The following is a 21,572-nucleotide window of genomic DNA, read 5'->3' as shown; positions in this document are numbered from 1 at the left end:
GCTAACATAATTCATGATACAAGCTCAGCTTTGCATCAGACCAGGACAAAGTCACAGCCTAGTCACAAATCAGGACCAGTGGAAACCAAACCAGGAACCCACTTAAAGAGTGACTATCTTAAAGAGTCAAAAGAGTTAACTTAAACTTAAGGACTAAAAGAGTGACTAAACAAACCTTGCTCACAGTGCCCAGCATCGTTGCGATCTTTTGACCCCTTCGTGCAGGCTCGAATGACGTCAGGCGCGCCGAGCATACACAACGCATTTGATGTGTGCAAGCTTCAAATGCTTGTTTGGTATTACGTGCGCAAGTAAGAGAATTTTTCGAATCTGGTAGCCTTCCACAATTTTTTACTAGTAGTGGAATTTCCATATGTGCTGGAATAAATACGCGCTGGAACTCCCAAGCATAACTTGAGATATTTTATCAGGAAAAGTCTCTAGCGACTTGAAAACAAAATAATCCCCCTCCCCACCTACCGCAAGGAAGTAAATGGAGAGATCAACGGAAATGGATGTGGGTACGCCAAGCTTTGTTGCGGGGCAACGTCCGTCGGGAGCCGTGGACCGATTGGTACGTATTGAATTGAAAATTGCGTTGCGTGGTGGGCATGGAGTGATGGAGGGTAATAGCAATGCGGGTGCGGGATGCTCTCGTGTGTTATTGGGTCTAACTACGCACTCGGCCGCTGAAGTTACGTCGCCTGCCTCATCTGACAAGAAGGTGACGCTTGTGGACGCTCGTCTTAAAGGTGGGGTTGAACCCATGCTGCTTGAGTTCACCCTATGCTTTGCCATTTAGCCAGCTGTAGGTAGTGGGCATGTGCTCAGATGCTGTTGCATACAGAGAGGGAGGGCTTGCATGGCTCTAACCCCATGCTCAGTTTTTCATTTAAGTACTCCTGAATATTATTTTGAAATCTGGTATCAGGAAAACTATTTTGGGTTCATTCCCAGTCAGTGCTGTGGACAGCAGCATATAGAGTCAAGCAGCCATAGTTATGATATGATATGGTTTTGGGAAAAGTGCATTTGTCTTAAGAAAAGTAATGTACTGTATTATTGTGCATGCAAATACTACCACCTTAACAAATTTTATGTGCATGCTAGCATTGCTTGTGAGTCAACATTTTCCTGTTGTTACAGGCATTATTACTTGTGTGAGCAATGCTTTGGATTGAAGCGGCCATAGCTGCTGCACTGCGTGGATGTGAAAGCATTGCATTCACTGAAGCAACCTATTATTACTTTTCAGCATGCTGCTGTAAGCTGTGAATGCTGTGAATGGTGTGATCACTCTGGGCTGCACAACACTTGCTGTCACAACAAATGACAGAAAATTTGTATCTGCCACAACAATGCAAAATTATAGGTCTATTTTGTTAACAGTGAGTGCCTGTACTGACTCATTGATTTTTGCCAAACAGCTAGTTTTTAGTTTGGGATTAATTTTACAACAAGCACAGAGTTTCATCATACAGTATTACTCATCTATGATGGTGTTCAAACCAGGTGCATTTCTTTGTTAGCTAGCTGTTCATTATTTACAATTGCATCAATTCATTTTGTGTCAGCAGCATGTTGCCACGGCTCTGAAACTGGGGCAGGTGAAAAGGCACACTGCATGACATTCAAACTTGGCCTGCATTTCGTTTCAACTGCTATCGGCTCTGCACACGGTGCATGCCTTAGTGCCTTAGTAAGATACACAAGTGCCTTGTAATAGTGTGCATGCCTTAGTAATATACACAATAAGGCAGGTAGCTGTCCACCGGCACACTCATGTTTCGCTTTTCAGTCGTTGGTCGTGATAGCATATACAAACTCAGTAACTCATACGCTGTGTCGCGTCGGCACCGTCAGCTCCTGTTTTCCGCTCCGCGCCCTCAACTGACCGTGGTCCGTCCCCGCTTCGGAAGACTGGCCTTTTTTGGGAGGGACGGGAAATTGAAGCCGTATACAATGCGATTTTAGTTTCCATAAGCGCTTACGCGCCTGCTTCGCTGCACTGATGCAAAATTTGAAAATTTTCATTATGCATCTTTTGCGGTTGAAATCATGGTTGTAGGTGCCCTAGTGGCCTAGAGATATCGCGTAAGTGTGAAAAAGAGTCGGCCGCAGGCCGCGCAAGGTGCTGACGGTCTCTGGCGGCAGGAGAGAGAGCATTTCGCCTGCGCTCTCTGCAACACAGCCGAACCTATTCCACGGGATCGGCGAATGATCGCGGGACGTCGTCGGTGATTTTTGCCCCTTCCACCAACTGTCAGCCTTTTGAATGATGACAGCACGCACTGCCGTTACATTTAACAACACTGCGTTGTATCGAACAGTGAAAAACGGTCGGTAGCGGCCGTTTTTAGTTCAATTTCCTGGCTCGTGCCACACGTGACGCCACAATCCAAGTCACGTGATTGTCCGTTCCATTCCTCATTAACGCATGCTACTCCCTAGTGCATCCGTGCCCTGGGTGCAGCGATTTGGCACAAAACGTGACTAATTGCGCAAAAGAGAAAAATCCATAATTCTTAGTAAAAGCCATTCATTATCACGGTTTGACATGCCCTAGTTGCTGAGATGTGGCGCAAAAATCATATCTGTGTATGTATGGCCATGTCTGTGTGTGTGTGCGTCATTAGGGGTTTAGGACGCACCTAGCTGCTGAGGCTGTATGGCGTCGCCTGCCTCTCACCCTGGCAGGAAGGGCGGGCACCGCGGGGAATCGTACCCCGTACCTCTGATTTCCCAGACGCGCAGTGATTAACGCAGTCGTGTTAACCACTACACTACCGGTACCATAACTGGCGTCATATGTGCCATATTATATATATATATATATATATATATATATATATATATGTATGCATCATATCATATATAACCTCATATCCGCGTTGGCCACATCGTCGGCAAAGTTCGAGTGAACGTTCTCAGTCCTGTGCGCGGCTCCCAGTGCCAGCATTTCAGTGACACGAAACCACTTTGCCGAAGCCGACCAGCCTGTGGCAAGTGTGCCTTGTCTGAATACGAAGGGGACCAGTGTGACGCTGTGCAGCCATGGCGCGCGAACTGGGGTACTGATCAGGTATCCCACACGATCTTTGACCTGGGCTGTCGGACCCTCATGGAAGAGAAGGAAACCATTTCTCTGTATAACGCCAGGAACATCCATTTCGCGTGGGTTAACTGAACGAGGTGAGTCACATCGGAACGTCCTTTGGAGAGAATCCAAAAGCTTAGCACCACAGCACACTACCATCGATAAAATGTCAGATCTACAACCTATTTCGCGCTCGAGACCCTGCGGGCTCTCAGTAGTGGCGGTTGGGACAGGCGGCCGGCGCCCGTCGGGGTCCTTGCCCCCCCCCCCCTCCCCGCCCCCTCCCCGCGACGGCCGGCACGCCTGGCAGCCCTCACGCTGCCTCCCTCCCTTGCGCCGCTGTCGCTCCTGGAAAGGAGGGGTTGATGGTAGTCCGACGCAGCTGTGGTCCGCGGCCTCCGCCGACACCCGCGTCGGACACTCCGTCGCCCCCGTTTGCTTCCTCTCTGGACACGTCACTGCCTTCGTCGCCTCCGACGCTACTGGCAAGTGCGCGTGGACGAGCGTCAGAGACAATGGAGCGCTACGAAGCAGACGGGCGCGCCTGCGATACCAAGCGGACGTGCCTGGTGGAGCCTGCCTGGCGTGCCGGGCGGAGCTGGAGGGTACCAAGGCGGCAACTCGTCTGTCCGAGGCAGTCAAAGAAAGCGCCCGTCCCTCGAAACAACACTTCATCACGCAGAAGGCCAGGTTAAGGCCCTTACTGGTCCCCAGACATCTGGTAAAGGCCCATCGATGGATCCCCCCCCCCCCCCGCGGCCACCCCGGACTGGGTATGCCGGCATAAAATGTATCCCACTGGGTCCTCCGCCTGCAGTGACGGAGGGAGCGCCGGGACTCGTCTCAGAGTGGGGCACGGGGCCGCAGCTCTCGGTCGGAGGCGTCTGGCTCTGGAATTGGCGCAACCTAGTTCTTTTAAGCTGTGTCTGGTTTTAGCTTGTCACTTTTTACCGCCTGTTCAATGCGCTCTTGTATAGACGTTTTTACAATGGAACTTTGGGGAGATCAGGGCGAATGCCCTAGATCTCCAGGCTGTCGTCAGCAAGCTCTTTCCCACACCCGTAGCGCTGCAGGAGATAGCTAGGGTCTGCACATTGCTGCTCGTGGAAAGAAATGTGTTATGTTTCGCAACGACGCGTTGACGGAGAGCACGTTACACACGGTGGTGTACTCCTCGCGGTTCACCATAGCGTGTAGCCAGGAGGGTAAGGACTGCGGTCCAAGCTTCCAGGCTGTGGCCGTGCGACCCTCGCCTTAATCACCGTCACATAACTGTTTGTTCGCTTACGCTCCACCAGGCTTCGCCTTTCCGTTGGTATGCATGTGCATGTGCGATTTGGACTCCCTCCACTACTTCTGCTTCTGGGCGGCCTTAACGCACATCACTCTATTTGAGTGTGTGACATCAGAAGTACTTCTGGAAGCTTTCTGGTAATCGTGTCCATGGCGCCGCACTATGTATCCGTAAGGGAGTGTTCCACATTTACATGGGGTTTTGACTTGACTTTGACTTTTAATCCTGGCTTCTCTGTTAGGACGTTCTAGAGGGATTTAGGTCTTAAGACCTAAACCCCTCTTATTTCTGGGCTATACGTCCGCGAGCATGTGCAGACTTTTTTTTGGGGGGGGGGGGACACTATCTCAGCTCAACCAGGCATCCATGACGCCATTGACGTCATTTAAATCCTGGCATCCCATTAGTCACGCGGTGGTCAAGGCCAAAACACATAGGTATCAAATCGCTCATATCTGGCGTTCTTGAGCACGATTTCCAGATACAACAATTTTCAATCGACTCGCAGTCAGTGTCGTGCAAGAGTACTATGACGTAATCAAAGGGTGACAGTTACGATGAATTACAAGGCACGATGGCGTTTTTGAAAGGTAGCACTCTTTTCCACCTAAAATTAGACCAATAATTGTAGATGAGCATATTTTATCATATCTGATGCTGGCTTCGATATTTTCAAATGTGAAACATTCCTTTAAAAATGCAGGAACTCTTTTACATTCAGCAATAGTATTCGGTCAGGCGTCGGCGCTAGGCCATAGTCTCTCTGCTCCCCAGCCGGCTCAGCACCTGGACTGCAGCGTTGGAGATGACACCATGGGCAGTGACCATTTCCGTGTTTGGATCCGGTTTAAGGGAGCTGGAACATCGGGTAGTGGGCTGCAACGCTGGCATTGCTGAGGCATTGCAGCACCGCGTTCAGGGAGCACGCGCTGCTAATGTTCTGGAGGCCCGTAGGCCGAGTGACCGTATTGCAGGCCGCGTCCTGCCGCCAGTCTCATTCATGGCGTCCGTAGCGTCTTCCTTTGGCAACGGAGCTGGCTGCTGCGACATGTCATCTTTGTTAGGTATGAACTGCACAGTTTCGTGTGGTTTCTAGCCGTACCTGAGCAAGACCTCCTCGTTGCAGTTAATGTACCAGACAGTCCAGCCCTCGATATGCACGGCGATCGCGTGCGAGTCGAAGTGGGGTGTGATGAAATGGTACGGGGAAAGTGGTGAAATGGTGCGGGTAAAATGGTGAAGCGGTACGGTTTCTATTGCTGAGGGCACCCCCGGTGGCAGCACCGCAGGCGTTTCGAGACGCCGTCCGTCAGCTGGCCAGCACCGGCCTTCTCCCTGCCTCCAGCGGCCGTGCAAGTAGGCGTAGCCTTGTCACAGACGCCCATTGGTCGAACTTCCTTCATCTGGCGCTGTATACGTTCCGGGCCGCCACTCTTACCCTCGTGTTAGCTCACTGTTCATGGGACGTTTTGCACATCACCCACCGTAAGCTTCATGGCAGAATCACTCTAGCCGCTGTGGTCGCCGGGGAAGGAAGTACTCGGTATGCGTTATGCGGTTTATCTGTGAGTGTAGTCATCTGAGAATGAAGTGGCCAAAATCCGCGGCCTTGATTTGTGTGTGTGTGTGTGTGAAGGGGGGGGGGGGGGGAGCACCAAGTCCAGCGGGGCACAATAGTGAAAGGTGTTTCTCCACACCACCTAATCGCTTAGCGCTAATCCATCTCAGACGCTCCATGCGGCTGCGCCGGTTCGCTTGTGGTCACGTGCCGCCTTGGGTGTTCTCGTGACGGACGTGCGGCGGGGATCCCGTACCGCCCGTCCTAGGGGCGTCGTTCAACGCCGGTGCCCGCGTGTCGTCAGCCCCCCACCTACGCCCGTCCTTCGTGCCCGCCGCCTGACAGAGCCGGCCGTGGTGTTACCGCTTGTTGGACGGCTCAGTTTCAGTCGAGCGTTGGCTCGGCGTCCAGCATGGCGCGCTCTGACGAGGAGAGCCTGGTGCCGTCGGAGGATGTGCCGTCTCGCCACTCGGTCGTCTCGGACCTGGAGCCCATGTTCCGGCCGCTGCGCGTCACACCCTGCATAGCCGTCCACATGGTGCTGCTGGTGAGTGTGCGCTGGCCGGCTGCACGCGCAGAGGGCCGCGACACAGCCTTACGCTCACCTTTCGGAGTCACCTCCACGTGCCCATCACCTCATGGCCACGTGAAAATTGCAGCGCTGAATCTAATAACACGGTCGGCTTGAGCCAACGGCATGGTGATTGTTGCCACCGAATGAATTGAAGCATAGAACTGCAACGTTCGTAAATTCTCTGTTATCGACGCGTAGCATGCAGCTGAAAGTGTAAATTGTTTAGTTTTGAGTTTTGTGACGTCGTTGAATCCTCTATCGTCTGTAACTGGAACGCAGCTGACAGTATGAGAAGGTCGGGATGGAGACATAATGTCCCAGTGGACCGTGAAAATGGGGGCGGGGGGGGGGGGGGGACGTAATGACTGCGTGGTTAGTACCTTTGGCTCCATGAGGGCCTAGATTTGAACGCCATCTGTGCCGTGGCATTACATTTCCTGACGTATAACAAATCCTTATGTCCATGACCTCCAAATATATTGTAATCCCAAATGTGTCCCTACACCCAATGTATCGTAAGGCCTGATGTATCAAATCTCTAATGTTTCACAAGTCGTAATGTTTCGCAAATTCTAATACTGTCACAGCACCTGATGTATCAGAACACCTAGTGCGTAATGACCCGTAATGTTTCATAACGCCTAACGTATTGTAATCCCTGATGTTCGTAACCTCTTATATACCGCAACTCTTAATATATCAAAGCACCTGACGTATCATAACCCCCAGTGTCTCATAACCCCTGATGTAGCGTAGCCCCTAATATCACCTGACGATGCCGGCGAGGGCTGGCGATTTTCGGCCGTATCCGCCGGCCGGCCACTGGGCCGGCGAAGCGGCGGCGAGCTGCTCCCGAGCAGAGCAAAGTGTCGTTAGTGAAGAGACGTTGCGTAGAGCAAACGACATTGACCATGTAAAAATTTGAATAGGGGCTAGATTGGCATAAGTGCTCCTGCAATAGCCGGCATCCTATCGCCTACCAGTCTAAACCTTAACTTCTGAACGTGGTCTGAGCAACAAGCCCTCGCCCGGCCGAGAATCGCCCCATGGTTGGTGACGCATCTTCCTCTAGATTAGAAACCAGACTACGCTACCTATTGTGAACGTAATAGGCGTGATTTTTGGTAAAAACGCGAGAACTATACTGTACTATACAAAACTGCACTGTACTTTACTGAGCTGTGTTCTGTACTGTACTGAGTCGTGCTGCTGTAGCTGTTAATCTGTGCGGCGGGTAGCCCCAAAACGGTGAAAATATACGCCTCATTCTCATCTTTGGACGGTATGAATTTGTTTTGGAAGACTTCCGGAAACAGTAAATCACGCGCCTCCATTCAGGCCCCACCCCCACCACCACAACTTCGGTTCTAGTCTGCTCAACTTCGGTATGAGATCTGTATTGTTCCCGTGCGGTTCCCCGTTCCCCTGGACACCCGTTCCAACTGTTCGTTGGTAGTTGGTGTTGATGGCTTCGTGTAAGGGCGCAGTGCGTAATCCATCCGTAATGTGGCGGGCAGTAGTTTTAGATTGTTTCCACCACGGCCATGGTGCATTTTCAGGCGGTCATGCTTAACTATACCAGCTTTTCAACATCCTCTGCCACCCTAACACTCCCTTGCAGTACTTTAAACTCACTGAGAGAAGGAAGCACGGTGCTTGAAGTGGCAAGTCTTATTTTAGTAATAAATGGGGGAACGTCCAACTTTTTATATTATGTGGCACAAAGATGACGCGGGTTTAAATTACGCAGAATGCTAAATATTCACGGATTGCCAATTGACATCCGCAGCATTTGGAAATCGAGCTCACGGACGCCAGCTTTGAACGGCTCAACAGAATATTATGTTTTGCCTTGACCGCCACATAGGCTGCGGAATGGCAGGATTTGAACGACGTAGCTATGTCATCATGCATTTCTGAAAAGCCTTGAAAAAGTCTGTAAAAATAATCTGTATTCTTGTGGGTGTATACCTCAGGAACTGCATGATTAGGTGTTAAGAAAGGACAGGGCTGTGAACTGCACCGAATGGTCTTACAGGCGGCTATTTCAGTTGAAAATCCCATACAAATGTGGAACATTCCATTTAAACTCAATAGCTGGCAGCGGGCAACTGAGGGCTGCGTAGCGGAAGTGCTACAGTAGCGAATGTATTTATGATTTGAATGAATGGCACGGCCAGAATGTTTGCAAGACACCCTCACGGAGTTGTACAATTCATTACACTGACAGCACGCATTGGCTGAGAGCAAGCTATTCAGCATCTTATGTAGCGAACTGGTAGAGAAGTTCTAAAATGTCACGGCTTCGAACACACATCTTGATGACGGGTCAAGCACTTCACCGATTGAGCTACTGAGACCAACATGTCGAAAAAGTCGGGAAATTCACGGCGTACCGTGCACGAAAAGTCTGACGTGGTGTACGGCGAGAGTTTGACTTCTCTAAAAAAGGATCGGCTCAAGACAGTGACACGATCTTTCGCCTTGTACCGAATTCATGGGAACTAGCCAGTAATAATTCGATTCACAGCTCTGTGAAAAGCAGGCTTTCACTACGTGAATTCTATTGGCTAGAAGGAAAAGTATGCCGTAAAATGGTTGTGCCAACGTACTTAAATAGGGCCGGAATTACTACTTTGATTTCCTAAAGCGTCCGCCAGGGTGTCAGTGATTGCCCTTATTGATAGGTAGCTTTACCCCGCTCATCGTCGGCTGCGCGCATACAGTCGACAACCATGAAGACGACTACGAAAATGTGTGAGGATGCCATTTAGAATGCATAACCATTGCATCGAGAGGTGATGTTAATTTAATGACTGCCAGCCAGCCACCATGCTCACTGGCCTGGGCCTGCCCTGATAGGTGGCGCTGCTGCTGGCTGTGCTGCTGCTGCCGTTCCCCTTCTTCTGCAAATATGACGACTGCGGCCTGGAGACATGCACACTACAGACGCTGCTGCACATCGTCACCTGGATCTGCAGCGGGGTGAGTAGGGCTCGGACCGCGCCACCGGCTGGTCTCACCGAGCGCCATCTCGGGCTCGGCCACCACCACACGGGCCAAAAGGCGACAGTGGCCGCCGCAGGCTAGACAAGTGTGCGTGCGCGTGCGCAGTGCGTGTGTGCGTGCGTGAGCGTGTGCGTGAGCGTGAGCGTGAGCGCGACAAACGACATGCTTGGTAGGATGATGAATGCCGTATATGGCAAGCGCCTAAAACGGTGACTAGATTTTTTCAGACGCACATCTCACAGGTAAAATCAGAGGCGTTTTACCTCGGTGACAAAGGAGGTCAACAGACAAGAATAGCAGAAGCTAATATCAATCATTTTGGAAAGTTCCCTCTTATAGGATCGACCAGCCAACCTGCACCTGTGCCTTTGACTTTACCAAACCCCCGGTCCAAATGCAGCGAGGCTCAAGCCATTTCATTATTTGCAGTGCACCTGTTTTATTTGTAGCTGTCTGAATGATGTAAATGTCTTTTCCCGCATGCCATCCATTGAAGCCGGGCACTGCGAAGTCGGCGTGGTACCACTCCGGCCTTGGCCCTTCTCCAGACTCCCCGTCATCAATAAAAACCCATCTTCCTTTTTGCCTCTTCCCTCACCAAACTGATTCGATGTCTCAGCCGCCAGCTCAAGGAAAGTTGTTTTTCGGCATGTCAAAAATATGGATGATTTGTTGTAACAGTTCTGAATTTTTAATTCAAGCTGCATCAGCAGCTAATTTACTCTGTAAATCTAATTAATACATATACGGCACAGTTAGCGTATAAGACCACCACATGTATGCCACTGGCCTGAAAATACACTGAAACAATGTTTGGTTCTGGGCTTTTATTTTCCCGTTCCAAAATGCCAGCATGACAGTTGAAAACTAAAACTAGCGTATGTTTTATGTTTCGAAACCGACGGCTTTTGCATCCCGTTGATTCGAGGCCTGTGTGTATGCACATGTGTGACCGGTCGAATGCGACGCGTTGGGAGGGGGCAGTTTTACCCCTCCCCTGAGCTGCCAAAATTTAAGAGAGGACTAGAGACACCAAATTCATAGGGTAGGTAGGCATGTATATGACTGATTTGTGTCCAATTTTGAGGCCCCTAGGTAATATATGACGTTGTTTGATCTTATATGACCCTCGGGTCGAATGAGATCAAGCAAGGTCAAGCCCCAGCTCGGTACTCGAAGTGCCATCAGACGTCCCCATGCAGACACATTCAACATAAATAAGTCGCTTAAGGAAAAAGCCGATTGGTGTTCTGTTTATTAACATGCCTCGACATTCGGAAGGTCACAGTACCAAGAATCGTACGGAGATTGTTTCGGGCCGGGAAGTGGCGCAGATCTTGCGGCAGATCTCAGCAGGACGACCAGCGCCGGGCTGTCGGTATCTGCTCGTTTCTGGGACCCGCCGCCCCCTCCTGCAATGTTGAGCTTGGTGCTCAGTGTTGGTTTGGATCCCCCATTGCTTTCTCTCTGTTTGCTGGAACATGACGAAATCATGGAATAACTTAAGCCTTACACAGGGCGAACTTCCTGCAACGTTCTCCAGCCTTCCTTCAGCCTTCAGCCTTCCTCCATCCTTTTATGAAGGCCCCGTGCGCCCTTACAAAAAAGAACAACAAAGAAACCAGCTCCCTCCCTTTATGGTTGATAAGGGCCGCCAGTTTCGTTGTAATCTCCATTGTGTGTGCTGGAACATAACAAAATTAAAGAAAACTTAAAGTATTTTAAATGTTCCTGGGGCGGTAGTAAATGGCCCTGACTACTTTGTTAATTCATTTTTGATTATTTGATGCAAAAAGTGAAGCCCAAGCTCGTCTTAGGTTGTTTATTGCAGTGACGTAAATCCCATAAGGAAGCTACATTTTTTGGAGGTTGAGCTGCTTGGTCCTAGTTTTGCCCCACCTCCGAATACTTTTCACGATATGATGCGCGTAAGACAACGACGTCAGTACGTTGTATGAACAGGAAAAGATCAGGCCGTTTCTTCGTTTTTTTTCTCTCCATTATTGTATTGCCAGGTGGCATTGCTGGCAAGCGCGTGGTCTGATAGGGCCGGATTACCTAAGGCAGCTGTAATCTCGTCGCAGTGGTGGAACACTGCCACGCCAGCGTGATACCGTTAATGACAAGTGCCGTGACTCGGGGTGACACAGCCGCAACAGGGTACGTTGTTGTGTTGTGTGCCGAACTGCTGGAAAGGCGGCAGGTCAGACAGAAAACCAATGCACACGCCGGCTGACTATGTGCTGTTGACTGTGCCGCTGGTGGTTTGGCCCGCGCTGCCAGCAGGCGACGCCCTCACCGTTGGCCTGCCCGTCACAGGTGCTGCACCTGATCCTGCACCGCCTGCACTTCGACTCATACATCCACGGCTACTCCGATTTTCACCAGGCGTCAGCGGCTGCATCGGAAGCTCCCGGCGGTTGTCTACTCAGTCGGTAGGTAGGCTGGTGGGGGTGGGGGAGGGGATGCGGTGCGCCGCGTACGCGCGACTGGACAAGACGGATGACGTTGCTACCCCGTGGTGTACGGGTCGGGTGTCGCACTGCTGGCGCCCCCGTTCGTCGTCCAGGGACACCCACCTTGCTGGTCCCTGTACGTATGCGTCAAGAAAAATGCCTGGTTTCGGGGTGTGTGTCACGAACAGCTCTCGACTTTAAAGCGGCCAAACGCCAGAGTTTTCCCTTAGTATAAGATATTACCTTTATTTGTTATATGGCTATATATTTATAGATTATAGATAATATTGTTACAGACATTTCCCATGCTGTAAGATATACCTACATATAAAATACAGATGCCTGCTTCCTCATTCAATATTCAGCCCGTCACCACGTGTTTATATATATATATATATATATATATATATATATATATATATGCCTTATATGCAATATCAATATCAATATACTATATACAATATTATATATATATATATATATATATATATATATATATATTGTGAGTTTCGAAAGGTCGTTAAGTGTTAACAACGGAGTAAGCGGGTGTTTCAAACAAATGACCGAATCGGTCTGACCAATCTTTCGGCAAGAAGCGTGATTTCGTTACGTGTATCGGTGTTTACTAAAATAACAGCATAGGTTGCTGAAATTTCCGGCATTCGACGCTACGCAAAGACCAATTATAACTCATACATTTGGTAAAAAAGTGATCCGGCTCACGCCTAGCTCAGGCGGTGGTCGATACTCAAGCCAAGGGGAGTGCTCCACATTTGTAGAGAGTTTGTGAACTGCCAAAGCTGTACTGAAGACGTTTCCATGCAGCTCGCGGCCATGCCTTTTTGAGACCCAAAACGCTTTGGTTCCCGAGCTTAAAGGCCGCAAAGATGTGTGAGAGTATTTCAAGGTCACCTTGGAATGCATGACGTCACAATGACGTGATCAAAATCCTACCATTTAATTGTCCATAGCGTCGATCAAGGCCAAGAAAGATAAAATTGTCGAGCCAATCACATCTGGCTTTCGTGAGCGCGATTGCCAGACATGACGGCTGTTAATTGGCCCTGAGTCAATGTTATGCAAGGTAGCATGACGCAATCAGACCATGACGTATTTAAGAGCAGATTTACTAAATGGGGAAATTGTGTTGTCGTGAACTGTCTTTTCCACTTAAAGTATACCGACAGTCATAAGTGAACTTTCTCATCATCTTTGATGCTTGATTCAGTATCCTCAAATGTGGGACATTCCCCTTAACCAAGGAAAGATTTAAGCCCAGCTGGTCAGAGCCATTCGAAATTCTGCGTGGCCACGTACGGGTAGCCAGCACCCACGTTGAGCAGTGCTTGTTGTGTAAGCCGTGGCGTTGCCAACCAATCGTGAAGTCGCATGTTTGCAATGGAATTTCGCGGCTGAAACTTGTTCGATATTTGTTCTATTGAATGTTCTTGTTCTATTGAATGTTCGATATTTGTAGGGGGTTTTGAACTGAAATAGCCATTTATATGATAATAATTATATAATAATAAAAATATAAATAGTCATTTAGCTATATATAAATAGCTGTTGAAATAGCCAAATAGCTATTTTGAAGATCATTCGGTGCAGTTCACAGCCCTGCCTTTCTTAAAAACTGAACACCTCTAGTTTCTAAGCCACACGCCCGCGAAGGTGTGCAGACTTTTTGGGAGACTATTCAAGGTCACCCAGGTATCCATGACTCCATAATAGCGACATTCAAATATTGCCATTCCATTAACCATGCGGCGGTTAAGATCAATAAAAATATCAGTGTCGAGTCGTTCATATCTGGCGTTCGTAAGCATGATTTCCAGGTATAACGCTCGTCAGTTAGCTCTCAATCAGTGTTGTGCAAGGTTGGATGACGTAGTCAAACAATGACGTATTGAGGAGAATACTTTCTAAACGGAGAAATTGTCTCTGTCTGTAACTTGGAAGAAATTGCGCTTTCTTTTCCACTTGAAAGTATGCCATTAGGTATAGGGAGGCTTATCTCATGATAACTGATGATGGCTTCAATATCTTCAAGTGAGGGGCATTCTCTTTAACGTACCTCGATGCTCGGCACGGTCCATCTTGCCCTCCACGTGACCTTACCTTTTGGCGCGGCTGCGCCACCGACAACAGACCATCCCAGTCGCAAAGAGGCAAGTCGTAGCCGCAATACATTAGCCGCATCAGCAAATAGAAGCTGTCGTAAAAGTAGCGTAAACTCATCCCGCCTCTAATGGTTGAATCGGAGAGCAGGCGCCTAACCAACTGATGGTGATGATCGTGACCATGCGATCGTTCTCAGCTCATCGAAATACAGCATACACATCAGTGTACCATATGGAAAGGAGGCCCTGGGCCTAATTTCATAAAGCCACGGAGTTGTGTTAGTTCCACACAACGTCGAAACCATTCACGGGAGCGGAGTCAGCTGGCAACGCAATGAGCATCAGAGTACACGGTTTAAATCTTTAAACGAAAGCCGAAGCCACAGCCATCGCATTTTGTTAAGGGCGTTTGGCATGTGTCTCCTTTTAGACAGCGAGCAGATGGAAACGTGACCCAGATCAGTCCCGGCTTTATTACGATCCGTCCCAGGTCGGGCCGGTGTTCCTGATGACAGGTCGCAGACGAGCCTGGCTTCCGTGACCCCGGTCAGCCTGGCTTTCCTGACCGCCAGCCACAGACCAGCCCGATTTCGCTGGCTACCTGTTCCCAGTCAGCCCAGACTCCCTGACCCAGTCAACCCAGACTTGCTGACGATAAGAGTCCTCCACTCCAGACTCTCCTGAGGTCACAGCGCCCACCACCTAGACACCTCGGGATTTTACCGACAGGAAACGTACTGCTGCTGCTGTTGTCGCTGATAATGCGCGAGCTACCGCCGCCGTCCGACCCGAACCCGTCGCCCCTGCCGGGCGAGTGGCCGCTCTCGGCGTTCCACTACGTCCAGTTGATGGTCACGCTGGAGACCATCGTGCTGCTGCCCGTGCTGGTGCAGTACCTGCGTGAGTATTCGGGAGCAGCCCATGGCCAGAGGTCGGCAGATTGAACCGGGTCAGTTCCTTGCAGGTCTGTACGTGGTGCTTACGAGCAGATTTGTTCAGCTCCCACTGTCGTTGATCGCGCTCGTCAGTCAGATATGTGCATAGCTTGCTGATCCGTGCTTGTCGCGCCTTTGCGCAGTGCTGCAATCTGTCCCATGCTGACATGAACGTCATTTGACGCCAGTCAGGTTTGGTGCAGAACAGTGAGCAGAACAGTCGAGCCCCACTGATAGTCCAGGCTCGTCAGCCTTCATGCTTTGATGTAACGCAATTCACACCAACCAATCCACACACACCTACACTAAGTATTAGTCAGAACCTGTCAGGTATTGTGTTGCACCATGACGTTTCTAACACAACTTGTATTTTCCTCCCGCGTCCATCAGGTCTGCATCCATCATGCTGCACTTTGACCCCTTGCACCTTGACGCAACTGCCATCCTGTGTCCACCACACCTGGTGTTGTGCCGTAAATGTTCCGCCCCGTACTAACCTCACCTGCTGTCGGCGAGGTCTCGTGCTGCATAGATGCCTGTTCCATCCCGGTTGAACCCTGACTCCGTGCCCGCCATACCGGATACTGCGCTGAAACGTGTTTTATGTCAGTCTGGCCTGTCACACTTGGTGCTTGCGCTATAACCGCCCCCATCCTGACATCACCCGCGCTCAGTGTCGGTCAGGTCTGGTGCTGTGGTTTACACCCCCCCCCCCCCCCCATCCTGACATCACCCTACTCGGTGTCGGTCAGGTCTGGTGCTGGTGGTTTAACCTCCCCCATCCTGACATCACCCTACTCGGTGTCGGTCAGGTCTGGTGCTGTAGTTTAACCTCCCCATCCTGACATCACCGCGCTCGGTGTTGGTCAGGTCTGGTGCTGCGCTTTAACCTCCCCCATCCTGACATCACCCTACTCGGTGTCGGTCAGGTCTGGTGCTGCGCTATAAACCTCCCCCACCTGACATCAACCCGTGCTCGGTGTCGGTCAGGTCTGGTGCTGCGCTTCAACGCGGCCCGCTGCCCGCCGGACGTGGCGGATGAGGATGCCGAGCTGCCGTCGCGCGCCCTGTCCCGCTCGCACCGCCCCAGTAAGGACGACGCCGCCTACGTCAGACGGCTGCTGCGCCGCCAGGCCGACTGCATCCAGGCGCTGCGCGCGCACAACACCATGCTCGGACGGAAGATCGTAGACCAGCACGAGAGGCTGACGTCCGCTCGGCTGCGCGCCGAGGGAAGCGGCCAGAGTCCGCAGGCGTAGGCAGCTGCCGGCGCATGTGGTGCTTGACTGAGTGTGCTGGTGCGAGTCCGGAGCCCACCGGTGATTGACCAAAGTCCTCGGATGTGGACGTCCAAAGTCGGCTGGCGCATGGGTCTGGAGAACACCGTCTTGGGCGCGGCAGCCACTGGACGGTGGTTCTCGGCAGGCGCGCTGGTGCGCTCGAGGCAGGAGCAACGGCGCCGCACGCTGCGTCCGACCGAGGCAGGACGCGTCGTACAGGCAGGGTCTCGGCGCGGCGCAGAAAGGTGTGGTCTTCGGAAACTGCACCTTTTCGTCGGTCTCCGGTTGACACTGGCAGGGTCATTGGCATTGGCGCCTTCCACTGCCCTCTCGGAGACCTCAGTGGACCCGAAGGATTCGGTGGACCTGCATTTGTCGGGGACGGACCGGTTGGCGGGCGTATTAGCGGGCGCTGACCGCCACTCACCGCCTATTCGCTGATCTTACCTTCGCAGCTGCGGCTGCACTGCGCGTACTCACTCTCGAATACCTTGGCCGGCCTGTGCTCTGGATCGTGCTCTGATCTGGTGGCGTCCTGTGGTGGACGCCTGCGTTACCCCGAGTTGGGACGGCCAAGAAGCTGCTTGTGTGGGGTTTGAGTGTTCATTATGTAACGTATGCCGTACAAATACAGACATCGCTTGCTTTTTTTGGTGGCTGTTTAGTTGCCCTGCTTCTTTACCTGAGTTGTATTTTACACCTGCGCTGCATCTTACACCTGTGTTGAAGATTATAAAAGCGCGGGTTTGTTGTCTCGGAGCAGCAACAAACATTCCGTCGTCAGTATGATGGTGCCCGCACACTTCAAGCACGCTGACCCGACGACAGGCAGTACCTTTTAAAGTGCGCGCCCAGACATTTGAGAACAAAACGAGTATGTCCCAAAAATGTACATCTATTCGTCCGCAGGCTCTGATCCTAAATCGAATGGAAAGTATACAAATAAGTCAAGAGCATGATGCATGGAAATGTATTGATATGCATCATCGAACTCACTCAATCTTGGCGCTCACCAGACCATGTGCTTTAAGTGCCCTCATTTCCGCTCAACACACGTGGTGGCACGGCTCTTGGCGCCGTGGGCCAACGCGAGCACATGTGGCCGACGGTGCCCCGTGTATTTCGGTGCTGATCGCCACGTGGCCAACGGTACCCGGTGTATTTCGGTGCTGATCGCCATGTGGCTGATAGTACCCCGTGTGTTGTGGTGTTGATCGCTCGTTTGGGTTGATCTGGCGTCTAAGAGCTCGTGCACAAAACACACGCGAGTTACCACCATCCACGAAAATCTGCCGCACAAAAAAGTGCGTTCGCATTTTGCAGCTTTTCGGGAGAGCTTCTTTGATTTTCTGCTATATCGCACAATTGGTTTGTCGTACACACTTGAATTATATACCATTAAATTCGACACACCGAAATGAATCGCTTTACATGCTGTTTTTCTCGCTTTAACACATGAACTTCACAGAAATTCAGGAACGGTTTTTATATTTCGACATTTGTAGCAACTAACGTGACTTCCGCCATGTAAGAAAAACACAAATACAATGGATGCTATCAGAAAAACACAAGTTCACCACCGTGTGCAACGAAAAAACATGGGTGCATACATGCGCTTTATTTTGATGGTAAGGAGGGTGCTTCAGGGCAGGTAAGGGCAAGCGCAAATATATGCAAGGCATATAACTCCAAGCAGTGACTAAAAATTGACTGATTTCCGTCGTAGAGAGGCTGGAATTTGATGGCCTGTATCAACAGGCTTAAGCGTAGGGAGATTAAACTGGGGAGATTTGACCCGACTTTAAAGTGGGTGGTGTTTGCACTTCCTTTTGGAGCACCGTGGACAGCATCCTCCTTACCTACCTTGAAGAGATCATCCTACAAATCGAAGCTCATGTCGCATCTCCTCCAAAAGCATTCCCGGATTCCCTCATTAAGCGGGTAATATCAGTGTTAAACACGTCATGTTCTTCGAACATGTATTTTTGACATACACAATGTACTGGGAGTAGATCACAAGTCATCTGTTTTCTCAAGAATACTTTCTCCGCCCAAAAACACGCAAGGGTAGTGGATACCCACATCAGGTATCGGAAGGTCAGCTGACCTGCGCAGTGAATTTCATAGGCGCACTGTCCATGTGTGCGTGACCCATCAGTCCGCCAGATACCGCACACTCACGCACTGTCCATGTGTGCGTGACCCATCAGTCCGCCAGATACCGCACACTCACGCACTGTCCATGTGTGCGTGACCCATCAGTCCGTCAGATACCGCACACTCACGCACTGTCCATGTGTGCGTGACCCATCAGTCCGACAGATACCGCACGCCAACGCTGCCCCGCTTTTGCAGTGTAAGCCAGAAGCCGTGTTTGTGCTCTGGCGTCAGTGGTGGCAGTCTTTCCACGATTTTGTCCATCTTCACCTTGTTCAGTTTACCTCCGCGCAGTTTGGTGCAACGTTCTGGATATTCTTGTGGGTCAAAGGTAGTTTTCATGAGGCTGGACGCCTTCCATTGCTGTTGGAGGTGATACTATTTGATGTACATCTGTTCACTACCTCCAAGAACTTGCAGACAGCGAACGTCCTGAGGGTGTGGTCGCAGACCCTCCTTGCCTAGCAAGTTAAGCTTTTTAGAGGATGGTCCATCGTGGAACACGCGAAGGTCGGCATGGTACATCGTGGCCGTTTTCATATCTGTATTCTCTACTGCTCGCCGGAAGTCCTGAAAATTGGACACCTTGGCCTTTAAGTTTTTCTTTGAACCTACGGCGAGATGAATCGGTGCCCATCGAAGTGCGGCTCTTCTCCAGGATATTTCGCAGCAATGCTTTCTATCGCGTTTGGGGTCTAATGGACGACAGTCTGTACAGTGGCTAATCCACGGCTGATTTTGCTCCTGACAGTTGCCTGTGAAGATTGTCATTCTCTTTTCGTCTTAATGTTCCCTGAGGAGGCGCCAGTACGTCGCAGCACCTGCTGTTGCCTCATGCCACAGGACTGCCAGCGACTTCTTCGGCCTTTTTACTTTTCCTTTCCTCTCAAGGGCAGTAAATGTTTCGTTATGAACAACAATACGGGGTCTGAAGGAGACCGTTTTGTAAGGAAGGAAAGAAATCAGCGTTACCTTCATTAGGCCTGCGATGCACAGGTATCTGTCGTCATCGCACCTGCTGTTCGCCTCTCTCTCTCGATAGTCAGCTCTAGCCTCGCTGGCCCTGACCAAATGTGTCTTATGCTCCTGACACTGACCGCACCCGCCGACGTACGCGAAGCCAGCTCTGTTTGGGGCTTTATGCACTGATTTCGCGTTGCGCAATTGACGAGTACAGTTCTCAATTCCTCGTTGCCAAGTCTGGTTAAGCTTACATTCAACAGCTTTAGTTCCCTTCGGTACCGTTCGAAGCTTATTTCCCACGCTTCTCAGTCAGGTTGTTATGCATGCCAATAGCTGTTTGTAAATAGCAAATATTGGATAGCGGATGGTCTCTTCGGTGCGTGATTGTACCGATAGTGATGTGCGCATGGCCGATAACTCTGGACGTAATTTCGGATGACAGTCGAGTCCATCTTGGTCTTCGGTGTTTCACTTCCTCCTTCGTCCTCCTTTTTAGCATAGTTTAGAGCGTGCCAGACGATCTGGTCGTTGTTAGACTTCAAGTCCACTGCTGTCACAAAGAACGGCTCGAAAACGGGAACGGCTTGGTCGTTTTCATGCGGAAGCGTCCAAACAAGAGCTCCGTGCTTTTCTGCCCCCACGCTCTGGTAGTTCCTCTTGCTCCTGACCTGCTTCCTCTTCACGTAGCACCGGAACCACTGGCGACGAGCTGACCACGCAAAGCGATCCACCATGCCTTTAATCCTTTGGCGCTGCACGTTTGTCACACCTTTCCAGCACACCTTTGCCTGCACTTGCCATCGCCACACGTAACTTGGACTGGTCTCAAATAATGCCTCGCAGCGTATCCATTCTTCGCGATCAGTTGCCATTGTCGCTGGCTGGCCGATGTTATTGACATCCTGTCCTGGGTTAATGTCCATAGCAAGACCGACAGCGCTGACACCGGGCAGCCGATCATCGGCGGGAGGTCTTCGGCAGGGTCGGAGCCCGTTGGCAGCGGAGCGGTGGCGGTGGGCTGAGGCTGGACGACGGCGAAGTCTTCGGCAGGGCCGCCTTCCGTAATGCTATTCGATATTTCCTTTAAAAGTCGCCTTCAGACCTTCACTACTTCTCATTTGCATCAAAAAGTTCTGGGATCGCTAAGGACGATACCCTTATTTGTGATTGGCTTCGCCGACCATCGTACGATGTCGTACTCGCTTCTCATGGGAAAACTATGACATTATTTTTCAACCCTGTGGCCGTGAATCACTTCCGACGCGTGCAGTTGTAAGGCGCGCGATCGGTCACCATGTATGTTCATACCCTCTGTGGGATCGAAGAAGCAAGACTGCTGTTGGTTGTGTGGGTGGACGTTGTGGTGTGAGTGTTGGTGCGTGTAAGTGACTAGAAAGTAGAAACTGTGGTTTGACAAGATCTCTCTTTGGTGGACTCACGAGAAAGGCTGCCGCGAGCGAGGTAACTATCACGCCAATAGTACGAACTTTGCCACAATCTAATCGCATGTGTATTTTCCTGGTCAGGAGCTGAAGGGTCCTTTAGTCTCATCTCGGGGTACCTAGCTACTGCTATTCTGGCCGTACGGGAACCGCGGTACCCTGGTCGATCCGGGAGGGGGGGGGGGGGGGGTGGCCTCAAAGGGATACATCATGCCAGGGTCTCATCCCTGATGCAGTAAGCCCCCTGGCCTGGGCATCTGGCACAGGACCAACAAAGGGAGATGTCACTAAGGCAAAAGTGTCCTTTTTCGGCACAGGTAGTCCAATTCCTGATTGGTGCCGGGACACCAAGTTGGTGTATTGTATGTTCTGAGACCCATTGTATTGTCCGCTGGAATTGGGTGCATAATTAAGCAATGTTTACTTTACTCCACAATGATGGTTTGTGGTGCCTATTTTGCGGAAGGGGTTGACCCTTAAAATGAAGGTTTCGGGACCCTTTCAATGGTACTTGAAACCACCTACCTACCTACCACGTCGGTACTTTTTGTTTCATGTCGATGCAAAATAACATCCGAACAAGTCAGATAAACTGCATTTAAATGCAATCTGTTTAGGGCTTGATATCCTCGAAATTTTTTGTGTTGTTAACATCAAAAATGTGAGCCCGAATCATCACAACTTGAC

At 50.6% G+C, this 21,572-nt stretch overlaps 2 protein-coding genes across 2 annotated transcripts; both read left to right on the top strand.

The window, feature by feature from the left end:
- Positions 1-457: 457 nt before the first annotated feature.
- On the top strand, positions 458-11,971 carry LOC119107007 (uncharacterized). The gene is made up of 4 exons (XM_037230353.1): positions 458-574; positions 6,332-6,496; positions 9,386-9,508; positions 11,852-11,971. Exons 1-4 carry the CDS (start codon positions 494-496, stop codon positions 11,969-11,971), a joined length of 489 nt encoding a protein of 162 aa, XP_037086248.1. The 5' UTR covers positions 458-493.
- Positions 11,972-14,845: 2,874 nt separating this feature from the next.
- Positions 14,846-16,973, top strand: LOC119107011 (uncharacterized). Its single transcript, XM_037230357.1, has 2 exons — positions 14,846-15,008; positions 16,034-16,973. The coding sequence occupies exons 1-2, from the start codon at positions 14,870-14,872 to the stop codon at positions 16,300-16,302; spliced, it is 408 nt and encodes a 135-aa protein (XP_037086252.1). The 5' UTR covers positions 14,846-14,869; the 3' UTR covers positions 16,303-16,973.
- The last annotated feature ends 4,599 nt before the right edge of the window (positions 16,974-21,572 follow it).

Source organism: Pollicipes pollicipes, unplaced genomic scaffold (genome assembly GCF_011947565.3).
Source record: "Pollicipes pollicipes isolate AB1234 unplaced genomic scaffold, Ppol_2.1 Scaffold_6587;HRSCAF=7807_pilon_pilon_pilon, whole genome shotgun sequence".
Taxonomy (NCBI): domain Eukaryota; kingdom Metazoa; phylum Arthropoda; class Thecostraca; order Pollicipedomorpha; family Pollicipedidae; genus Pollicipes; species Pollicipes pollicipes.
This window is presented reverse-complemented; position numbering and strand designations above follow the sequence as displayed.

Bases quoted from the DNA above. Each gene is read 5' to 3' on its own strand.
- LOC119107007 (XM_037230353.1), top strand. From the start codon at position 494: ATGGAGAGATCAACGGAAATGGATGTGGGTACGCCAAGCTTTGTTGCG. The intron at 575-6,331 runs GTACGTATTGAA...TGGACGGCTCAG, and splicing joins CGGGAGCCGTGGACCGATTG to TTTCAGTCGAGCGTTGGCTC. The intron at 6,497-9,385 runs GTGAGTGTGCGC...CTGCCCTGATAG, and splicing joins CCGTCCACATGGTGCTGCTG to GTGGCGCTGCTGCTGGCTGT.
- LOC119107011 (XM_037230357.1), top strand. From the start codon at position 14,870: ATGCGCGAGCTACCGCCGCCGTCCGACCCGAACCCGTCGCCCCTGCCG. The intron at 15,009-16,033 runs GTGAGTATTCGG...GGTGTCGGTCAG, and splicing joins CGTGCTGGTGCAGTACCTGC to GTCTGGTGCTGCGCTTCAAC.